This window comes from Octodon degus, unplaced genomic scaffold, assembly GCF_000260255.1.
Source record: "Octodon degus isolate 3935 unplaced genomic scaffold, OctDeg1.0 scaffold00005, whole genome shotgun sequence".
NCBI lineage: Eukaryota > Metazoa > Chordata > Mammalia > Rodentia > Octodontidae > Octodon > Octodon degus.
The window spans coordinates 25749364-25772605 of NW_004524581.1; the positions used below are offsets into that span (position 1 = coordinate 25749364).

The 23242-nt window shown below is 42.0% G+C and overlaps 1 protein-coding gene across 1 annotated transcript in view; it reads left to right on the forward strand.

Annotated features, from left to right (window-relative positions):
* The window catches only part of Kif6 (kinesin family member 6), a 355828-nt gene that overhangs the window by 66978 nt on the left and 265608 nt on the right, over window positions 1-23242 (forward strand). Inside the window, exons 4-5 of the mRNA XM_023720189.1 lie at window positions 14098-14245; window positions 18831-18940. Of these exons, the coding sequence (XP_023575957.1) occupies window positions 14098-14245; window positions 18831-18940 (258 nt within the window). The remainder of the gene's footprint in view (window positions 1-14097; window positions 14246-18830; window positions 18941-23242) is intronic.

The following is a 23242-nucleotide window of genomic DNA, read 5'->3' on the forward strand; positions in this document are numbered from 1 at the left end:
ATTCCTCCTCTAACTTTGAGTGTCAGGTATTTTGTCTCAGCAAAGAGAGAAAAGTAACCAAGACAGTGAGTGATTACTAAATTAGTTCATTAATTGATTTGGCATACTTCTAGATAGGATTTGTAATGCCCTACCTTGGATGTGAGTGCTCCCCATCCTGAGGGTGGGTATCCTGGATAAGATATAAGGGATGGGAAAGGGGTCTTGGACCTTGTTTCTTGCTGTCTTCTGCCCGCCATGAGCTGCTTCTCTGCAGTGCCGTGTACCGTGCCACCTTGCCTTGGAGCCAGCTGGCTATGGACTGCAGCCTCTACAAACTGTGAGCCTATTAAACTTTCATTCCTTTCAACTTTGGGTGTTGAGTGTTTTTTCTCAGCAACAAGAAAAGTAGCTCATACATGACCCAATCTGTACAGTGTCATTTTTGAAGATAACCAAAGGTCAGCTTGTGTTTAAGCTTTCCAGGATTTGCAAAGACTAGTGGCATACATTTCTAATGTTTTGTGAACACCTTAACTATCCTTTCTCCTGCCTCACTTGGTGTGCTCCACACAGAGGACAACCACTGCTTTCCTCTTCAGCCATCCTGCCACTCCACTGTCTTTCAGAACTCTCAGGCAGCTGCTGCCCATATTATGGGCCCCTTCATCCTTTTACTTCTAAGCCTGGCTCCTGTGTCTTAGCCTGGGTCGCTGGATTTCCCTTTCTACCAGATCAGATGTTGGAATACCCAGCTGTATTTACTGTTGTAAGTGAAAGGACAGAGTCCCTGGAAAAAGGTTTTCCATTTGGCCTTTCTCAAAAGAAGACTTTCTATAAGTTCCCTACCCCTTTCTAAACACATTCATAAATAAGCAATACTGGTTTTTTGTTACAGGTTAATATGTAAATTAGATTATATACCTGAAATATATGCATATGCTCACATATTTAAATATCCTTATCTTGGTAATTACTTTGTTTCCTCTTGCCTTGCAAGTTTCTTGGGAATAAACTGCCCCCTACCTTGGAAATCTGCATACCATACATACAAAGTTTCCCATAATGCAACAGGGGCTGAAGAAACATGGTTGGCCAGTTTACCAATATGGAACTCAGTGTTACAATGAGAAGAAAGTATTTTCCGTTTTCTTTTGTACAAAGTAACCTAAATAATAAGCTCAAATTTTATGCAAGATTTTGCCCAGATAAATTTCCATAGGCAATGAATTTTTCCACTTGATTGTATAAAACTTGGTTGTTTCACTTAGATGCCTCCTTCAATAGTCATCTGAAAATGATTATATATTTAATATATCTAAGTGTTTATTCTCAAGGGTCACAGAAAATAATGTCTGTCAGAAATGCTACAGTAAATGAGCTTCTCATAATATAAATAAGATAAAAAATGTAGCCTTCACTTTTTAATACTCTTTGCTGGACTTCAAACTGGAACATATTTCAGAACTGGACTATGTTCAAAAGGAGTCATTTTCTTCTATTGAAGTTTCATGCATTTGTTATGTTTTCATATTTAAGATGCTTATTATTAATACTAAAGCAAAATGGTCTCTTCAGGAACTTGGGAAATAAACAGCCTCATTTAGAGAGTACTCTGGCCTGGATTTGGTCCATAAATATATGGCTGAGAAGCTGCTAGCAAGCTTAAAATCTTGAAGATGCTCTCAAGAGTGATTGTTCCGATTACACACCCCATGATGTGTTTGCCTCTTGCGAAGTTTGGTTTGAAGTAGTTGGGACAAGACTGTGACCCGAGCCCTGAAAGCTGCAGAGTGCGCAAGGCTCTCCATGGGTCCCCCTTCTTAGCCTCTGTGTCCAAGGAAGAGAACGGCAGGTCACACAAGGTTGGCAGCTGCTGAGCCTGCTCTTGGGACCTGCCCAAGAGTGGAGGTGCCAACTGTGCCACAGGGACTGTTCTACAGGAAAGTGCCCAGCATCTTGTTTTCCTGTCACTTTTAAAGTTCTACAGTGTGAGCGGTGATGGGAGAGATGCCTGGGCCATCTCTAGAGGGAGGTGCTCATGACATTTCAAGCCCCACACGGTTGCCTGTGTATGCCTCACTAAGCCTTTAGTCCAGTGCCGGCACAGCTGCTCATTCCACTGGAGAGCCAGCAGCCATACCTTGAAGCCAGTCGCTGAGGGCCATCAGCAGTGGCCGTATCTGTGCTTGCTTAGATGGAGAGCACAAGTCCTGGGCTGTGGAGCACTGAGATGGAATTTTTTAGAAGTGATTTCTGTCCAAAGACACAGTGCTGAATCTGGCCTGTGAACCTCTTGTTCATGACCCGAGTCGGGTAGTTAGTATGCCCATAGATGCTTGCAGAAAGCTTTGACTGATGGTCCTAGGTATATGAATCACTACCTGGTCAATCTTTGTAGCTTTATTTTTTCTTACAGAAACTTATTTTGGATCTGTACATTTTTCCCACTCTGCATACACTTACTTTGGATAACCTTGGCTGTTCCCCCCTAACACCTGATGTAACTGACTTACTTTATTTCTGTACCAGGATTTATGGTTACATCAAGGTGTCTTAGAAGTGGAGCTGGAATGATGCAGGCCAGAATGAGCTTTTAAAATGACAGTGTCTGAGCGAGAAGTGAGAGCCCTTGGAGCAGGCCGCCCAGGCTGTAAACCTCCAGGACGCAGGGCTTCCCGGGAGTGGCTGGGCCATAGGAGCACTAGCACCCACAAGGCCTGCACTGTGACTGGCACCATGTTACCCAAGGTGAGCAGCCCTGCCTGCCAGTCTAGGCAGGGAACAGGCCTATGGGCAGCAGAGGGTATCAAAGACAGGGAGTGCTAGGGCCCGAAGCAAGCTGGAAGGTGCCGGCGCACCCTTGGGCCCTCCCATGCAGACAGGCATTGTGTCCTTGTGCACTGCCAGCCTAGGAGCCCCATCTGCACCAGAGGAGTAGAGCACCCTCCCAGATCCCTCTGCAAACTTTTAGTTGTGGCTCTCTGCGATGCACCCATGAAAATCCCAGCTTACAGAATAGAGGACTTCCTGACTCACCCAAGTAGGTTGGTGCAGACCCTTGAAGAGAGCACTGCGGAAATGAGCGTCTTCCCCACTTGAGCTCAGGCTCTGACAGCCAGGGTCCCCTGCCGAGGCACGGGGCGTGGCGTCTGGCAGCTGTGGGTCAGGGATCCAGCAAAAAAGAGCATTGTTGTTCTTCTCCTCCCCGCCACCACTTCTCTTTCTTCCTTCCTTTTTTTTTCTTTTCTTTTTTGGTTGGCAGAACCGGGGATTGAACTCAGGCCTTCGTGCTTGCCAGTCCCTTTCCCTTTCCCCTTTCTCTTGCACATGGGAGACTCACCTGCCTACTGCAGCCATGTGTCATCAGTCTCTAGGCACGGTGGCCGCTGCAGATGGGGCGAGGGACACTGATCGGCCCGCCTGAGCGTGTGCTCCACAGACCTGCCTCTTCTCCCTTGGGGCCTTTCAACTTGATTGGTTTAAGATCAGTAAAGCCCATTTCTTGGTGTGTCTGGGTGGGTCATGAAGGCATGACCTTGGGTACCATGTATGGTCACTTGCTTCTTCCAGTCTGGTGCTGTCCCCTGTTCTGCTTCCTGGCCACCATGAGCACTTTCGTTCCACCATGCCCTGCCATCGTAATATTTATGCCTTGAGGTCAGGTAACCATGGACTGAATTCTCTAAAAAGATGGGCCAAGTTAAACTTCTCCTTTAAGTTCTGGGTATTGGATATTTGACTGATACAGTAGCCATGCTCTATTTTCTGTCTTGATGGATTTTCTTATGAATGGAATCAGGAAAATATGTTGTCTTTTTAAACTAGTGGTTTTTAAACAACTTAAGGATTTGAAAGTTTGTCCACATAGTGGGTAGCATCTCTCAGTACCTCATTTCTGTTTACTTCCAAATAACATGTCATCATATATACAATGCCAGATTTCGTTTATTAATCTTCAAATAGATAATCTGGATGTTGTACATTCTGGTTGTTATAGAAAATGCATTTAATCTCTCATAATTAAGTGTGATATTAGGCATGGGTTTTTCATAGTTGGCCTTTCTTGGGTTGAAGAGGTTTCCTTCTTCATTTTTTTAAATCATGAGTCACTGTTAGGTATTTTTTTTCAAATGCTTTTCTAAATTTACTTAGATAATCATGTAGTTTTTGTCTTTTCTTCAATTGATATGCTCTATTGGTTAATTTTTTTGAGATTTTGTGTACTTTTGAGTTTATTATTTAGTTGCAAGCCTAGTTGTATTATCTTAAATAGTCTTAATTCATTAAAGTTTTCCCCAATACATTTTCTGCTTCAGCACTTTGAAGCTACATAATCATTTCCATAAACCACCATGAATCTGACAGCAAAAGAACATCACAAAAAAAAAAAAAAAAAAAAATCACAAACCCTGTAAAGTGGATACACTTATAGCTTAATCATTTAAACACAGACCTCAAATTGGATGCCTTAGATGAAGTTAACAGCCGCTGAGTGGGGAGAGGACATATTAGCGCAGGAGGAAGAGGCTCAGAAATCTTGTGAGAGGAGAGCAGTCTCCTTCCATAAGGCCCAGCTCTCCCGTGTTAAGCTTTGGCCTTTCTCCCTCGGTATTCTCACTTCTCTGTCATCACCCAGGGAGGGTCCCAGGAGCACAAGCTTGCTGGAAGTGTTACAGGTTTTACATGCCCGTGGCTTCAATACGGGGAAGTTACTTTCAGGCATGGCAAGACTAAGTTGTGTTAGGTAGAGATCGCTATTGTTCGGGTTTCAGGTGCCTCTTAGAAGCTCAGGCTGCTGAATTTATGCACCCAAAGATACTCTGAAGGTGACCGGTTGAGTCACTTTCCACATTCCTCTATAAAGGACAACCGGTTGCACCAAATTGCTGCCTTGACTGCTCACGAGGGACTGTGGGACTTTATTTTAGGAAGAGGACTAAATGAACAGAAATGACCTGTGCTGAGCGTTCCAAAGTGTGTGCTCCGCAGAACGGTGAGGGGAGGAAGGGAAAGGAGGCAACTCTGTGCTTGAAAGACAGACTTAAATTTCCTCCAGTTCTAGATTTGTCTTGTTGACCTTGAGCAAACATTTGCATTCAAGTTAAACATAAATGTAGAGTAATTCATTAGCTTAAAAAATTCTGTCCTTGGTACTAAACTTTTGGGTTGTGTTTTATGAGTGCCCTATTTTGTTTCTAAAACTAGGTTATGAAATAGAAGCATGTCTTCTCTTTTGCTTCTTAGATCCTTTCTAAGGCTAAGTTGTCAGACCCCACAAGTAAACCAAAGTTACGGTTTTTAACGTACCACCGCACCTGCCTCTCTCCCCTCCAAAATGAAGTCCGCCCAGCCCATTGCAGCCTGGTCCCGAGTCACAGAGCTGGGTAAACATCGTTGGTCTATTTTCCAGAAAATTTTTAACTGGATCTCTTCTGTAGAGTGGAAAACAGTCACAAGGCTTCTAGTGACACCAATTTTCAGCTTTGTGATCCTATTTGTTTGGTTTTATTTTCAACTATGTTCTCTCTTCAAATTGGAGGGTCTAGAGTTAATTTTTTTACTTTGTGAACTAAATGATCATTTCAATAATAAATTTTTTGATAATAATTTTTGAGGGTTATTTTGACATATGTGTATAAGAAGATGCTTAAAGCCTCTCATCTGGGGAGAACAAAATATCTCATTTCATGCAGATACTTCCAGGCAGTCTTCAGCTTAGTCTAGTTAAACAAATAAAGAATAATGAAGATAAAAAAACTAAATTTAAAAGTGACTTTTATATTTTCCAAGCATAGAAATGTGATGCATGTAGAGTAATACAGCAGTTTATAATCTCCCAGAGGGGAGAAGCTTTATATTTGTTTTATTCATTCAAATATTAAAAGAGAAGAACTGACAAAATATCCCAGCCTTATAATTTAAACTCCGAGGGAAAAATGTAATGGAAATTTCAGTTGATCATCCAACTCTAAATTTATAAAGAGTTGATCTATTTACACGTGAGGATTGTCTCTAGCTGAGATGGATTAAGCAGTAGCCTATGTTGTTGATTTTATGAAGTTTAGAAATACCTAGCTCCAAAACATGTCCACCCCATTTTTCGTTGCTGATACTTTTCGTTTGGGTTTTGTTTATTAATTACCATTCCCTCATTCTATCTTTTAAAAATATTATAGAAAAAAGTAATAACCTCTAATTACCCACCATTTAGTATAGATTTTCTTTTACTGTTTTATTATTACAGCATCTTTGTCAAGGTGTAATTCACATACCAAAAATTTTACCTTTTAAATCCTGTAGTTTGCTGGGGATGTGACTCAGTGATAGAGTTCTTGCTTTGTATGCATAAGGCACTGGGTTTGATTCCCAGCAAAACACACACACACCATGTATTTAATATTTTTAATACAGTTATACAACCATCAATGACCAGTGTTTAATTCTAGAACAGTTTTTATTAAGGTGTCCGAGAAAGAAGCCTGGGCCCATACCCAGTAGTGGTTACTCCTGTTTTCTCTTTCCTCCCAGGACCCACCAACCGCAAATCTGATTTCTATTTTTATGGGATTTACTTGTTATAGACATTTCATATAAATAAAGTTTTATAATGTATGGTCTTCTCTGACTGGTTTCATTGATTTAGCATAGTATTTCCATATCCAGTGTCATGAAGATTTATTCCCATGGTTTTATCGGGCTTTCTTAGTGATAGCTCTTAATAACTTAGTGTATGATTCATTTTGAATTATTTTTTTTTCTCTTGATGGAACCGGGGATTGAACTCAGGCCCTTGCGCTGGCCAGGGAAGCACTTATTCCACTGAGCCACTCCCTGGCCCCTTGAATTATTTTTTGTCCATGATATGAGGTAGGGGGTCCAGCTTCATTCTTCTCTATATGAACTTTTTTATATTTATTTAAACATTATTTTAAAAATCTGTTCCTTTACCTAAGTGATATTAACACTTTTGCTAAAAATGAACTGAGTATAGGAATAAGGCTCTAGTTCTAGATTCTCAGTTCTATTCCATTGGCCCAGAAGTCGGCCCATATGCCATTATCCTACTGTTGCAAAAGTCCTACCTTTGGAATAGGTTTAAAGATTAGGAAATGTGAGTCTTTCATCTTTGTTTTTCTTCATCAAGAGTGTGGCCATTGAATTCCCATGTAGATGTCTGCAGAAATATATCAACTTCTTCAAAGAAAGCAGCTGAAATTTTGATAAGAGATTAGGATAATAGAGACCTATTTGGGAAGTATTGCTGTTCCATTCACTTTTCTCTTGTTGCTGGGACAAAATACCTGACACCCAAAATTAAAGAAGGAAAAGCTCACAGTTTGTAGAGGTTTCAGTCCGTACTTGACTGGCTCCAAGGCAGAGTAGCAGGCATGTGGCTGAGGGCAGAGCTGTCCATGGCAGCGGAAACCAGTGAAATAGCAAGAGCAGAATGGGAAGAGCCGTGGCAGAGGAGCAGAGACAGGGCAGGCCTTACACTGCATTCACGCTGTGCTTGGGTGCAGCACTCACAGCCATAATCCCAGCACTGGATCATGAACTAATCGCAAACTCTAGAAGCCTCCCCAGTGGCTGCATGTGGCTTTGGGGGGACAACTAGACCCAAACCATAACAGTTGCCATCTTTTTCTTTTGTTTGGTGCTGGGGATTAAACCTAAGGTTTCGTGTATACTAAGCATGCACACCAGGCTGAGCTACATGCCAGCCATTAACAGAACCACTGTAACATTGTTAAATCACACACTGTGTAACCCTGCTGAACTTCATTATTTCTAATAGTTCCATAGGATTCCTCAGGGCCGTCTTACGTAAGATCTCATCATCTGTAAACACAGTGTTCTATAAGTAGCGAAATCATTCTGTTATAATGAGTAAGGAATTAAGGTATTCCTAGATGAATACAGGCTGAGATAATTTGTTGCTAGCAAACTAATCAGTGAATTTAGGCAAGGCAAGGAAATAAAAAGCATTCAGATTAGAAGAGGTTGAACTGTCATATATGCACAGGGTATGTGGGAAGTCCTGAGGAACCTCTGGTAGTCTGTCCATTTCTCTTACGGTACACTCGTAACATAGATCACTTCTGACACCAGATGTGTGGCCTTTGTCCGTACACACCAACAAGCCAATTAACTCTGCAGCACTGGATACTGGCTGGGTGTCGTGGAATCCAACACAGTCCTGCTGCCATCTCTACTGTCAGATTCCACAGGGTGAGGGCTCAGCCCCCAAAACTTCCCTCTCCATACCCTCTTTAGCGTGCTAATTACAAGCCTTGGATTGTTTTATCTACGCTTCTGGACAAAGCGCTATAAATTGGGGCTCCCACAGTTCTCTGATTTGAGGAAAGAGAGTCATAGGGTGCAAGGAAACACATCTGCTGGCTTATAATAAAGTACACCTGATCCAGATGGAGGCACAGGACCTGGCCTGACAGGATGGGTGCCATCCATGCCCCGAGGCTCCCTGAGCCCTGTCCTTTAGGGTTGGTTTGTTCTGTGTACTGGGGATCAAACAGTTGCTACCACAGCCCCAGCCCGTTTTTCATTTTTTAGAATTTTGAGACAGATTCTGAGTTACTGAATTGTCCAGGTCAAGCTTGAACTTGTTCTCCTGCCTCAGCCTGCCAGAGTGCTGAGATTACAGGCCTGTGTCACTAGGCCCAGCGCCTCCGTGGGTTTCTATGGAGACTTCACGGCCTAGGCATCATTGAAGCATGGATACCCATGTGGAAATCGCATGAGACAGAACAGGAGTGCTCCAACGGTGAAAGATTGGATGTGTAAACCCAGAAAGGTGTGTCTATTGAGATGCATTAGCACTCCTTCCTCGGGGTTCAGGTAGAACCCCTTCTGAAGTGGGAAGCCTTATCGTCTGTCAGACGAGGCAAGTCAGGGAATGTATTTATGACCAACTAGAGTTTCTATGACTTGCCTTTGAAAGGAGAAATTCTAGTCTCTCTGGCTTACGTTGGGAAGGGAGCTATAAGGAACTGTGAAGGAAAATGTGTATATACCATCAGTCATATATGAAAATGTGTATGTGTGCGCATTACCACAGAGTCCTATGATACTATTAAAAGTAATAAACAAATCCAATAAGTTTGCAGGTTCTAATATCAATACACAAAAGCAACACAATGAACAATCTGACAAAATTAAATTAGAAATTGTAGAAGTTCATTGATTTCTGCAAAGAAAGATATCCAGACCAATTTCTTTCTTTCAGCCTTCTGAACATGTTACTCCATTATCTCTGGCCTCTGTAGAGGAGAAATCCACTATTAATCCTATGAAGAGTGCTTATATTTCTTTTTTTTTTCTTAGTAACTTTTATTTGCACTAAAATCTTACACAGCAGTAACTACTTGGAACTCAATGTCTTACTTTTTCCTCTGCTGTGTATATTACATTACTGCATGTGGTGGATTGACAACTGTGGTCAAATTGTAACACCCAGCTGAACCGAACCAGTGTGGTGCTGGGTGTAGGAGGCCACCTGAGGATTGTTGCCAGCAGCATAAGAGGCAGAACTGGGAAGGAAGAAGTTTAGAAGCTGTTGGGAAGCTACAGGGAGCTGTTGGTTCTCTTGGAGGACCTTGTCATCCTGGCTTTCCTGATGAACTTGGCTGTTCTCATCATCGAAGGAGCTCGGGACCTTGGCATCACTAGGAATGGCTGTGGTTCACTTTGGAGGAGCTCTGCTTCTCACTGTGAGTGTCACTTCCTGGCTCTGGAGGAGAAGATGGTGCACTGTTCAGTCTCCTGAGAAGCTTGTTGCCCTGGCTTTCCTGATAGGAGCTCAGCTGCTCTCATCACTGGAGGAGCTCAGGACCTCACTGCACTGGGGTGGCTGTGGTTCTTTGCGGGGGAGCTCTGGTTCTTACTGTGAGCATTAGGTAGACTCTAGCCTCCATCACTCACCTTTGGACTCTCCCAGTGCAGATCTGTGAAGTGGGCATGCGTGAGACATTGTCATGGGCTCTAGGCCTCCAATTGGACTCATGAGGGGCGTTGTTAAGGGCGCTAGGTCTTCAGCTGGACTCATGGAGGACATTGCCTTGAGACTCAGGCCCTCCGCTGGTCTCCTTGGTCTTTCTTGTGTGGGCAGATTTCCCGCACTCTTTTTGTATATGACTCTTCAGGTGATTATTATACAATAATCGTATAATCTGTGCCCTGCACTGTTTGCCCTTGTAAAGCTCAAACTACCATAGTGCATGTTTACAGCACACAAGCTTTCTACTCGTGGTAGAGAGTTGGTATATGTGTGTCTCCTAATTCCTTTGCTCATCCCCTCTCCCTCCTCGCTCCTTTCCTCCATCTCTTGATTCCCTTCCTGAATGGGGGGGATCTCACTCCCTGCATCCTATCATGTTGCTCGTATTTCATCAGTTACTTCTCTTTGTCTACAGACAGTTTGAGTGTGCTGTGTTTACATTTGGATGTCTTTGTTCTACTTCGAGCACATTGAACTTCTTGGATATTTAGATTAATGTTTTCATCAAATTTGAGAAGTTGTCTGTAACTATTCCTTTAAATATCCTTCCTCTCTCCTCTAGGACTCCCATTACGTGTATGTCGGTCTCTGAGGTCTCTGTTCAATTTTCTTCGTTCTCTTTGTCCTTCCAGTCCTCAGGCTGTATAACCTGAATTAAACTGTCTTCGGGCTCACTGCTTCTTCTGCCAACTCAAATTATCTGTTTTAATTTGGGTTGTTTCAGTGTTCAACCCCCAAATTTCTATTTGGTTCTTTGTAAATAATTCCTAGTATTTTATTGATATTCTCAATTTTGTGAGACATCATTATCATATATTCCTTTAATTCTCTAACCATGCTTTTGTTCCTTGAACACATCTGTAAAAGCTGTCCTTTGTGTAGTAAAACAGCATCTCTGCTTCTTTGAGGACTGCTTCTATTTTCCCTTTTACTGTACATATATGGGCAATATGTTCTTCTTATGTGTTTTATAATTTTTTTTAAACTGAGCATTTTAAGTTCGAGATGTAACAACCCTGGAAATCAAATTCCCTCCATCTCGGGATTGTTTGCTGTTGTTGCTTTGCTCCTGTTTCTTTAGTCTATTCTAGACTAAGTCTGTAAAATCTGCATCTGAATATGTCAGTGATTTTTTAGAACATCTTATTCTATAGATTTTTCTTTTAAACTTTGGTCACTTTCTTGTTTGCCATGTATGTTTGTCACATATAGCCTCTGAAATATCTTCTCAGTTAGCTTAGCGGTCAGCTCATTGGCCAGGTAGAAATTCCCGCATGTGTTTTGAACCTGTCGAGCTCTGACCTCGCACCAGGGAGGTCCCCCTGTGTGTGGAGATACCTTCGATCTCGGTTGCTGCCTCGCCTCACAGCTTCTATGTGTGTCATCTCAAGGCCAACCAGAGATGACATAAAATGCCCTCCTTAAGTGCACCTGGCCCTGAACTTAGCTGTGTCCTTTTAGAGTCCCAGGAATATGTCAGAGCTTTTCCAGTCACCTTTCAGACAGCTTTCTCCACAGATCTTAAAGCTCTTGGTCACAGTCTTATTTGCCTCACTGGTATTGCAGCCTCAGGCAGCTGTGATTTTTTTTTTCCCCCGGAATCAGTGCTTGAGCTCAGGCCCTTGCACTTGCCAGGCAAGCGCTTGTTCTACTGAGCCATCTCCCCAGCCCTGCAGCTGATATTGAACACTTGCCACCGATCATTTTCAACAAGCACCTTAGCACTAGGGCTGCTCTCTGCAAGCAGGGTCTAAACCAAGCCGCAGACAACTTCTGTACCGGAAGTGAAGCTTTTCCAAGAAGGCCGGAGAGTGGCATTTCTTGGGAATGGGGCTTTGTGAGGAGCTACTTTTTATTGGCCCGTTAAGTGATAGCTAGGCTGCTGGTTTCCACAGCTTCTGTGGTTTTAAGGCTATTGTTTTTCAAGGCTATCATGGATCTGTGGGAAGAGGACTGGGAAGTTTCAAGCCAAAACACCACAACACTCCTAGTTCCTGCAGAGTTGAAGCTGTTTTTCTTAAGCAATCCCTGGATTATTGTGCACCTTTGGATGATTTCCAGGGTTCTGAAAAAGTTGATTTTGACAATTTTTGCCATTCATGTCATAGTTCCTTTGGGGGAATGGATTTTCAAAAACTTTTATACTGCCAAGCCTCTCTCTTTAGTTCTAATCCTTGTACCTTCTAAGGATAGATAACACTGGAAGCACATGAAAATGTCTCGGGCCCAGTGAAAAGTAAACAGAAGATTGCATTTGAAATGAGGAGGTTTCTAAGCAAAGGAACTGTAGACAGAATTTGCCTGTTAGCATTCCTTTAATAAATTTTTACTGTGGTAGTGTAATAAATAGCCACAGGAATATCTATAGGTGGAGTCTGTATCTTTTTATTTTATATAGGGTTCTTTGAACCTATACCTTCTGGTTTTCTGACCCACAGCACATGAGGAGAGGAGGAAGATACATTAGAGGCAGAGGTGCAGGAACAGCCAGCAGTGAGAAAGAAGAGCTAAGTATAAAAAAGTAGATTTGACAGTCAGCGGGCACCAATGAGACATGGTGCATCACTCGCTTCAGCGGCTATACTGTGTCAAAATGGAAATGTTAATTGGTGCTCTGTATTCCTTGTCTTCTATCAAGAGTCAATACAGTTTTTATGATCTGATACTTAAAGTTATAGGCTTCATTTACTTAGAGCATTTATAGCCAAGAAATACCGCATTTGCACATAATTTTGCTAATGGGACATTTTTGTTTTATTGGTGACAAATCCTGTTGGGGAAAGAGATTTTATAATCACTCACCTAAATGCATTGCAGTAACTGGAACATCTTAACAAGCCGAGAATCTCAACAGCACACTGTCACCATGAGGAGACGCATGAAGACGGGATGAGCTTCTCAAAAGTAGAAAGCAAAACCACACGGCAGTAATTCATTTTTGTTCCCTTTCTTAGCAAGTCCTTTAAGTTTGTAAGCACTGACAATACGTGCTTCATGATCAAAGGATGCTTTCATTTGGAGCTGAAGATATTATTGTAAGTTTCTGCTTGTGTAAGAGGCTGAGGACTTAACTGACCACTTCAGAATGAGCTATAGGCATGAGGCGTATTTTGAGAGGGAATTCTGGTGATACGTTGCTCAACATCTAGGCATGAGAACATAATGAGGCCTAGAGATAATTGTGGACTAGAGCTCAGCTGGAGTAGCACAGCAGAAGAGCCCAGTATGAACACGGAAAAGTGCTCTCGGGGCAGCCAGGTATTTCCGAAACCACTGGCAATGTGGGTACCATTAGCTGACATCATCATAGCCAGCTTGATGAAAACATCTTGCAGATCAAGGGGCCATTTGTAACAAAGAAAAGGAAGAAAGAAGAAAAGCTGCAGGAGCTTACTGTTCTGTGTGCCACGGATAAAAGATCCACACTTGAAAAAGTCTGCATCGTGTCACATGCATTGTCATAAGCCTGTACTATGGCTGGTGGCCGGCAACAGCTGAGCATGTTCAGGTCCCAAGACCACCATCAAGCAAAGGGCTGCTCTGCAGGACCGCAAAACACTAACAGCCCCATTTCTTACCAGAAAGTCATTCCAAGAAAGGAGGGTAGCAGAATTCCTGGGGCGGGGGGTTCAGTTGGTCCTGAGTATTAAGTAGGAAATCACACGGCAAGGTACGCAGTGGCACAGTGTATGCTTGGTGTTCTCAAGACAGTGACTGCTGTGAACAGTCACCATCCGAGATAGCAAGTGTCAAATGGACAGTTGACTGAGTTGCAGATGGTACTTTTCCAAGACTTATTTTTCAACATACTCTTTGATTCAAGTGCAATATACTAACATACAAGATAATATTTGAGACGACTGGACTCCATTTGAGTTACATGTCCTTTTTAGATGGAAAAGTTCAATGTGTTAATATTCCTGGATTAAAATGTAAATTCTGGCTAGGTGGGCACGTAAATATTTCCACAGAATTTCCCATTAGTGTCTTTACTTTAGTATTTCATAAGGTTGACATTAGAATATGAGCCATCCCATATGGGATTGCTGCAAATGCATGCAGCAGTTTTGATCTTAAAAGTTTGCTGTTCCTTTCCACAGTGTCCTGGCGGGCTACAACAGTACCATCTTTGCCTATGGGCAGACAGGAAGCGGCAAGACCTTCACTATCACAGGTGGGGCTGAGCGCTACAGCGACAGAGGCATCATCCCAAGGACGTTGTCGTACATTTTCGAACAGTTACGAAAGGTATGAAACTAAGTTCATTTTGTATTTGATATATTCAGCAAAAAATTACCATGGGCAAGAAATTTACTGTGACATTATATTATCTGGTATCTAAATGAGAAAGTCGTATCGTGTATTAACTCTGGCCTTTACATTTAAGGAAAGGTTAAGCTTTTGCTGGAGAAGTGGAAATTCAGAAGGTGCTTTTCCTTAAAGGGCTGCTACTTCAGCAAAAGCTCAGGGAAATTCCTTGTTACACTCACGGGGCCTAGAAGGTAGATGGCACCTTTTACCAGCTAGCACCTTCATTCCACACTACGAAATCCAGACATAGCCTTTTGCCAAAACAGACCCCTTTTTAGCTACTATAGTACAAACTACAATGGTACGGTTGTTACCTTTCCACACTTTAATTGAAGCCAGTTTACCAAAGTGCAAATTCTCACTGCAAGGAGTATTATATCAAGAGGAGCTCCCCGTATTGTGTGTTTTTTATTTAGTGCCTCCAAGCATCTGATACTTTATCATTATTTAATGCAACACCTAATGCAACTGACAACCTAGATACTTATTTTGTGGCTGAGGGGCTGAGCCTCCATTTCCATTTTTTTCTGCACTTCTGCATTTATAAATAGCTAATCTGGAGTTCCATCCTGGGTCTCTCCAGATAAACTGTCTTTTGCCACTACATACCTTACCTCTGTAACTCCAGCTGGCTTTATTTTGTTAGATTTGTATTTAAAAAAAAAAAAAAAAAAAAACCTATGTTGAGTCACTTAACTTCTGTGGGTTGGGTTTTCCCTTTTTGAAACTAGAGATGGAGGTGTCCTGTAAGCACGTTAGCATCCCTTCCAGATCCAGCAATTTCTTGGTCATATTAATTCTGTATCACAAATGTCCTAACTAGGTCAGTGTAACAGGCACTTGAAAATTTCTTCACTGTGTGCTGTTTGCACTTCCAGTTGCAGAGATGAGAAGAAATCGCTGAGAGCTGCATAATTCTAATTGTCATCCATAAAGTAGCAATTACCTATTAGTTCAACTCATCTCTCGCTAGCTTGAGCACTCGAGCTCTGCAGGCCAGAAAGTGTTGAGGAGAAAAGGTTGAGGGTAGTGCATAATCGGGATCTAGAGCCCTTCTTTTTCGTCACTCATTTCTTTCTATGATTTCCTCTTTATTTGGTTCCCAAACTAGGAACATAATTTCAAATAGTTTTTGTTTCCATGGAAGAGCATTGTCTTGGAAAGCTCACTGGGGTGTGGGTTGGCCTGGTCCTATGAAGGGGCGCTCCTGGCAGCGTGTGGCCTGGGTGGCCGCCTTCTGCCTTAGTCCTGTAGGACTTCCCTGAAGGGCTGAAGAGCCTCCATTCAAGGTGCTATTGAGCTCCTGGCCCACTCTGTGCTCCATACGCAACAGTCATCACCACAGCCATGAATATTCATGTATGTGCGCTGGGCCAAATGATCCCGGCCCAATTTCAGAGATCCTTTGAAACATTCAGCACAAATGAAGCCAATCTCCCTGATTAGGTTAAACAGAATAAACAAATCCCCTCCTAATGGAAAATATTTTCTGTCTCTTTTTGAATTTCCTCTCTGGTTACCGAAGTGCAGCTCTAAGACTCCACACGCCTCCCAAGTACTCACCATCTGTCAGGTTCATTGTTTTGAGATCTGTTTGTCATAGACATTGCTATAAACCCCATTTCATTCTGAATGATCCTTAATAACTCCTGGACTTTGAGAAAGCCCAGGGGGCCAATTGTAGGCAGGACAGCTCTTTTTAAATGGACAGATTTCCATGATGGGACACAACCTATTCATCATGATCACATAGGACTTGCTTGAAACAATCAAGCAACTGAAAGTATGTCATGACGTTTGTCCACATGCTATTCCTGAGCAATGCAGGCTGGTACCTCTAGAATTACTAAAGGAAATATAACTGACTATATGGTATCTTTATTTCAAGATAAACTAAGGACCTAGTGCATCCTGGGTCCTGAAATGCCTGTGAGTGTGATACAAGCACATTTTCACCAATTTTAAGAGGAGAAAACTGATTCCATTTCTTTTAGAAATCCTTGCTCATTATTTTTGAGAACTGCGAGGCTCAGACTTATTTAGGGTCAGGAGAGAAGGCTGTCTGCAGGAAACGTGTGTTACGTTACAGCCTTCAAAAGGGCATAGTGAGGAAAGGTAGCCTGCCTCACAGCCCAGTGAATGTTAAGTGCATACTCCAATAACAGTCCCAAAATGCAGAGGCCGGAGGCGCCAAAGGCACCGTCCTTCTCCTCTCAGGGCAGCGGGCCTGCTGTTTTCCTGACTTTTTATGATTTACTCTAATTTTTGGAATAAGAGACTCTCTCCACTGAACATACAAGTTGGCTGTTCTTTTTGCTTTTCATTTCCTCTTCTTTTACGCTCGCACACTTGATTCTCCCCTTGGAGGCCTCGCCACGTAACGGCTTAAAGGAATATCAGTAGCAGTAATAGCAGCAGCAGTAACTCAGTGATACTTGTTGTGGGCCATATGTGTCTTGGGTAGAATAGTAAATATAGAACCTTACTTCTCTGTCACGAGACTCCAAGGTGAGAGTTATTATTCCCTGATTTATTGCCACAGTAGAACAATGAGGGTAAGGCCTTCAGGCACACTTGGGTATAAATGGAAGATCCAGTGTTCAAACCCAAATCTGTCTGACGGTAACAAGAACTCAGAATGCGTGCTAAAGTTTCAGACCATAATCGTGGGGCTGGTTCACACACGATTAGGTAAGTTATTTTTAATGTTTGCTTAAGCAGCAATGTTGCTGAAGGATCCCTTGCCTCTGCAGTGCTCTGAGACTCTTCCAGAGAGGAACAGAAATATATATATGTATCATGGGACACTTTTTGCCAGGAATATTTTGGGACACACTGGATTAGACTAGCAGCCACAGAGTCTTGAACACCTCTGCTCCGCCAAGCCACAACCAAAGAATTATGTTGAAATGGTCCCTTCACTAAGCCAGGACACTAATGCACTCAGTAGGCCATGTGTCAGGATAAGCATTAGAGTCTCTCACAGCAGCAAGATGTTCAGCATCTGGTCGAGAGAAACGTGCTTAGGAGTGATTCAGCGCACATCATCACCTTCATAGAGCACCAAGATAAGGCATTTCTGCTCCGGCGTAATGTTCTTATTACAGTCATGCCCTGGCTGGGAGTTGCCTTAATTTTTCACGAATCAGTTTATTGTTAAAAGGTAGTAACAAAATGCCTGCCTGGCACGCACAAGGTCCTGAGTTCAATCCCTGGTACTGTGAATAAATAAATTAAATAAAAGGTAATAACATCTTTATTTGGAGAGTTCAAATTGGAGTTATTAATGTTAAACTAAAGAGCGCACAGGGCTTTAACGTCCCACCGCCTCGCTTTAGCAGGCTGCCGTTGTTGGGCTCACAGCTGGTTGGAAAGGAATTTCTTTACTTGCAGGCCCGTGTACTCTCCAAGCCTCTAGGACCTGGCCCTCTCTCCCTTTGAACAAAGCCTGCTAAATTGATTGCTTTGTGATAGTAAGAATCAGTCCAAAGGGTCACCTGCTGCAATCTGTGTTACTGTCCGGACACTTTGGTGCCTGGCAGTCTTCTTGCCACAAGGCCCAAACATATTCTTGTCTTGTGAGAACCGTGATATATTTGCAGAAATGGAAGCATTTGTGCTTGGGAAGGATCAGAAAGAATTATGTGATAATTCACATGGAAAATAGAATTTAGAATTTTCTCAGAAACGGAGAGACGTTCCCGCAGCTTTCCAGCTCAGAGGGAGCAGGTCTTGCTGTCTGTGCGCAGGGCAGAGATGAAGATGGGCTAGCTTGACTCTCAGTTTCATGACACTGACATACAAATCTTTGCATTTTGCCCATGGCCACAAATACACCTTTCTCTAACCAGCAGCTGAAAGTCTCTGCTTTGCCCTCTTGGGCCAGGAAAATTATCCCAGTAAGCAGGGTGCAGACAGAGAATTAATTGCCAGTGTCTACCTGCTCTACCCTGACTGCTCTAAGCTGTCTTGTATCCCTCAGACTTTACTCTCACTGTTACCTGTCTATATCATCAGAAATTTTTGACTAGTAAAAATGTAAAAAAAAAACCAAAACGATGATGGTGATGGAAACTATTTGCTGCTGAAATTTTTGAACCAAAAGAATGATCTGTGTTCTCTTATGAATAGACAATTCACAGAATGTAAGCTTGTGTTTTCTTAGTAACCTTTTTCTTGGGGTGTGGGGAGGTCCTGGAAAGTGAGAAGTGGTGTGTTATACAGTTCTGCAACCGAGTTGGCTCATCTTAAGTGTATATTGACTTTTTATGTATAACGTGGAACCAATAAAAAATAACAGACTGAAGTTACTTGTAATCATGGGTGTTGGCCATAAAAAAAAAGCTTCATGCATATGGTAACTGGCAACTTGAAAGTGTCACGGACTGAAAATGTAAACCATATAAAGTGAGAGAGAAAAGAAAAGAAAATAGGAGGAAACCATCGTGATGAGTGTGTTCATCTTTCTCAGCCCAGTTGTTATTTATAGTCATTAAATAGCGTCTTTCCCTTTTCCAATCAGGACAGCAGCAAAATATACACAACACACATTTCCTACTTGGAAATCTACAATGAGTGTGGTTATGATCTATTGGATCCAAGACACGAAGCCTCCAGATTGGAAGATTTGCCGTGAGTAGCCGAACAACAAAGAAGAGGGGAAATGACTTACAGATGTTCCCTTCCAGTTGTTTCTTTGAAAGTTTGTGTGTTTCTGGTCTCAATCATAATTAACAAATGTGGGATAACAGAATCTTTTCATAATAGAGTGGATTGTTTTTCAGTTAGGACAAACGGACAGTCGTGATGGGAACTGCAGTTGCTCGAACCCCACTTCATGGGAAAGTCTCTTTGGGATTTGTCTCAGAAAGCATGACAGCAGGGACTGAGCCGGGTGCTTGGAGGGCTGGCAGACCTGCAGGACTCTACTCTTGTCACGTGGGACCCACTCACTGCTCTCATCCTGGCCTTCTCTCAGAGAAAGGATTCAGATTAGAGCTGAGGCAGCAACAGGCAAATCCAAAAGAGGAGACAATAGAATATTAGGTTCTCCCCAGTGGCTTCTCTGGACAGTCTCACTAATAATGACCGTCACTTGATCAGATCAGCACTGATGATGTGATGACCGAAGTGGTCCTCAGAGCTTGGCCCTCGATGGAGTAAGTGACTGTGCCAGCATTTACACACCACCGCTCAGTCTGTGCTTAAAATTTGCCAAAACGGGGCATGTTCTTTGCTCCCAGCTTGCATGTTTTTGTCCAGATACCCTGTATCAGAAGTTGTCTATCCTCAATAAGACATTTTAATATTCCTATTAAATATTCTAAAATAACTTAGAAATACACATGATTTTCTATAGAGGTAATTATTTTAATTTGATTAAAATATTCAAATTATTATTTTAGTTTGCAAAATAGGAAGAAACAGTAAAACAGTAATTTGTAATTTTTATATACTGTATTCTTCCATTGATGTCAGTTTAAAATTTTTGCGTATCATTTCTTTTATGCTTACAATATGAATACAAGGAGTTAGGCTAGATTATTATTTATATTCTAAGTGTTTTTCCAGGGAAAAGAAAGATTATTGAATCCATGAAAAACATGGCCTTTATAAAACTATTAGAATGAAGTTTCAAAAAATGGTAAAACTTCTTACATAGGAAGCACGTGAGCTGTAGCGTCAGACGTGAGGACGGCTGACAGCTAGCTGCGTGTGAGGAATGCTGGGTCTGCCTGTGTGTGCCCCACTCATTCATGTGCTGAAACCTGGTCACCAGCGGTGTTGGAGTGGGGCCTTTGGGGGGTGAGATGTGACTAGGGCCTGGAGCGGAGCCCTCCCAAGGTGAAACAGGGTCCTCATGAAACAAGACCCAGGGAGTCTTTTATACTTCCCCTTGTGTAGAGGGCGCTTGAGAAACAGGTCTCCCACTGTCAAGGAGGGACTCTCACCAATACCGGCTTCGCCAACACCCAGACCACAGACTTCTGTCCTGCACGACTCTGAAAAAGAAATTTCTGTGGCTTATATACCCAGTGTATGATATCTTGTTGTAGCAGCCAAAATAGAGGAACATGTAGTGTCATTACACTACTGGAAGCCAGGTTTAGAATGACAAGGTTTTGGTCTGCGGTTGATCCTTATTCCAATGGACTTCTTAGCTGGCTTTCTAGTACCTAGTGTAACTCTTCTACCTCCAGACTAAACTACACCTAGCAGATTGGAGGCTGTTAGCAATAACCCAGGAATGGAGAAGTCAAAGGAAAGGGGAGAGGAAAGGAGGGAAAGGGAGGGGAGGGGAAGAACTTGACTATAGCTAGCCCCTCGGACTTGTCTGGGTTTGTCAAGGACAGTGACCACAGGAGCTCGGTGCTCCCCCTTTGCTCATTGGGCAGATCGAGCTGGAGGGGAATGATTGCACTAAGTTTCAGAGGCAACTGGTGAGCCATGGAACAAGGGTTACAAAACTGCTACACACATTCTCATGCTAGAGTAACAGAAGAGGCTTCAGGGTTTTTGTGCTGTGCTGGGAAAATCAAAGAATCAATTTAAAAAGATTTGCAAGGGCCGGCCAAGTAGCTCAGCGGATTAAAGCACCTACAAGCAGGCACAGGGGCTGGGGGTCGATCCCCGGGCCTGCCATGCCAGCTCTGCCCCCACGGTGTGCCGAGACAGCAGCTGAGACTGGGCATGGTGGCGTGCGCCTGTAATGCTAGCTCTTGGGAGGCTGTAAACAGGCGGATCACTATGAGTCTGATCTAATAGTGCGACCCTGAACACCGTATAGACCTTGCCCTAAAAATACAAAAAAAAAAAAAAAAAGTTTGCATTAGAAAATGTGATCAGGTGATGAAGAATTTTGCACACCTACCTTTGATATCTGCAGATACTGTACTAAATTTATATTTACAGTAAATTCCCCTGGGGTAAGAAATATGCCTTGCCAGGTTTGGGATGCTCCTACTGCCTGTGCCAGAGAGGGTCTTTAATCATTTATTGAGTTAGCTTTTACACTGAAACTCTGACATTGAGAAGATGAGAGGGAAGAACAGAGCATGAGCTCTATTCCTCTGAATCTAGTCAACCTGGTTTGCTGTACCTAATGATGGGAAGAACCAGAGCTGAGAAGAGCCATTGGAATCTGAGAGAGGCAATGTAATATGAAAAGCACTTGATCAGAAATCAGGAAATTTGGGTTCCAGTCTTGGCTGCAATATTAGATAAATTCTGTCATTTTTCTGTGTTTCTCTCTGTCTATAAAACATGGGCATTGGTTGAAATAATCCTAAGCAACCTTCAACCTCCAGTGTCTGTAGTTCAACAGTTCATAGGATAGGACATAGTTAGTGATTCTTCACCATTTCATCAAAGAATAAAATTGACTGTGATCTTTTTCTAATGTTGTCTTTCTAGAAAAAATCATGGTGACTTAAGTCACTCTATCCTCTGCATTTCCCAGCATGCTTAACATCTGGTAGTCGCTCTGGAGTTTGCTCAGGTTGGCTGTGTAGGCGGTGGAAGCTTTCCTTCTCCAACTATGATACATCTTTGGTAGCTCTGCCCTTTCGTAGGATGGTCACCTCACTCAGGTGAAAAGTGATCTCAGGTACAAAACAGACATTATCAGTGAATAGCACATAGACACATGTGGTACAGAAGATGTTCTTGTTTTGACATTTTGGATTATAATTACATGATAACAAATCCCATTAAAACAAAAATGGCATTAAGAAAGAAGATTCTTCTTCCATTGTATGGGAAACTGAAGTTATGGTAGAATTCAGCTGTAAACCCATCTAGTCGTAGGCTCTTCCTTGGCAGTAGTTTTAATTACTGCTTCATTTTCATTGCTTATGTTTATGTTATTGATATGTGTATTTTTCTATCTTTTTAAATCAATTTTGGTAGGTCACATATGTCTAGGAAATTATCCATTTCTTCCATATTCTCCAGTTTATTGGAGTACACACTTTGAAAATAATTTGGTGGTTCTCTGCATTTTAGTGATATTTGTTTTATTTCACTTTTTTCATTTCTAAGTTCATCAATTTGGCCATTCTTTCTCATTTTGTGAGTTTGACTGTTTATCTTTTTAACAAACCAAGTGATTCACTGTGTTGTGTTGTTAGTTTAAGTTTAGTGCACAAAAATCTATCACATTCCTCTACGCTAATAGTAAGCTCACAAGAAAATAATTCCATGTGCAATAATGTCAAAAATATTAAATGCCTAGGAATCAACCTAAGAAAGGAAAACTTCTATAATGAAAATTTACAGAACTCTGAAAAAAATTGAAGAGGACGTTAGAACATAGATACTGCTTTTTCTTGGATTGATAGAATTAACATTTTTAAAATAGCTATATTACCAAAAACAACCTATAGATTCAATGTAGTTCCTGTTAAAATACCCTCGTTCTTTACCAAACTATAAAAAGCCACATGGAATTTCATTTGGAATTAGAAAAGTACTAAAATACTCAAAGCAACCCTGAGCAAAAAGAACAACGCCAGAGGCATCACTACACCAGACCACAAACTATACTACAAGGGCATAAAAACATAAATGCGGACCAGTGTTGTAGAGTAAAAGACACAAAAACAAACCCAAGCATCTGTGCCCATCTGATTTTTCACAAAGGGTCAAAAAACATGCTGGAGAAAAGACAGTCTCTTTAACAAATGGTATGGGTAGGATCGCACAAAATTGGGACTAGGTGCCCATCTTTCATGCTGTACTAAAAGCATGTAAAAGTGACTAAAAATTTCTATGTAAACTCTTCTTGCATAGGTCCTGCTTTACCTTGGTCTTAACCATCCAGTAGAAAAGTATGAAGTTGAAATATAAAAAATAAAGCCATGCTGTTAAGTTGAGCTGTGGGGGACTCAGGTCAATAATTTCTGACATTGCCAGTTAAATATAAGACCCAATGCT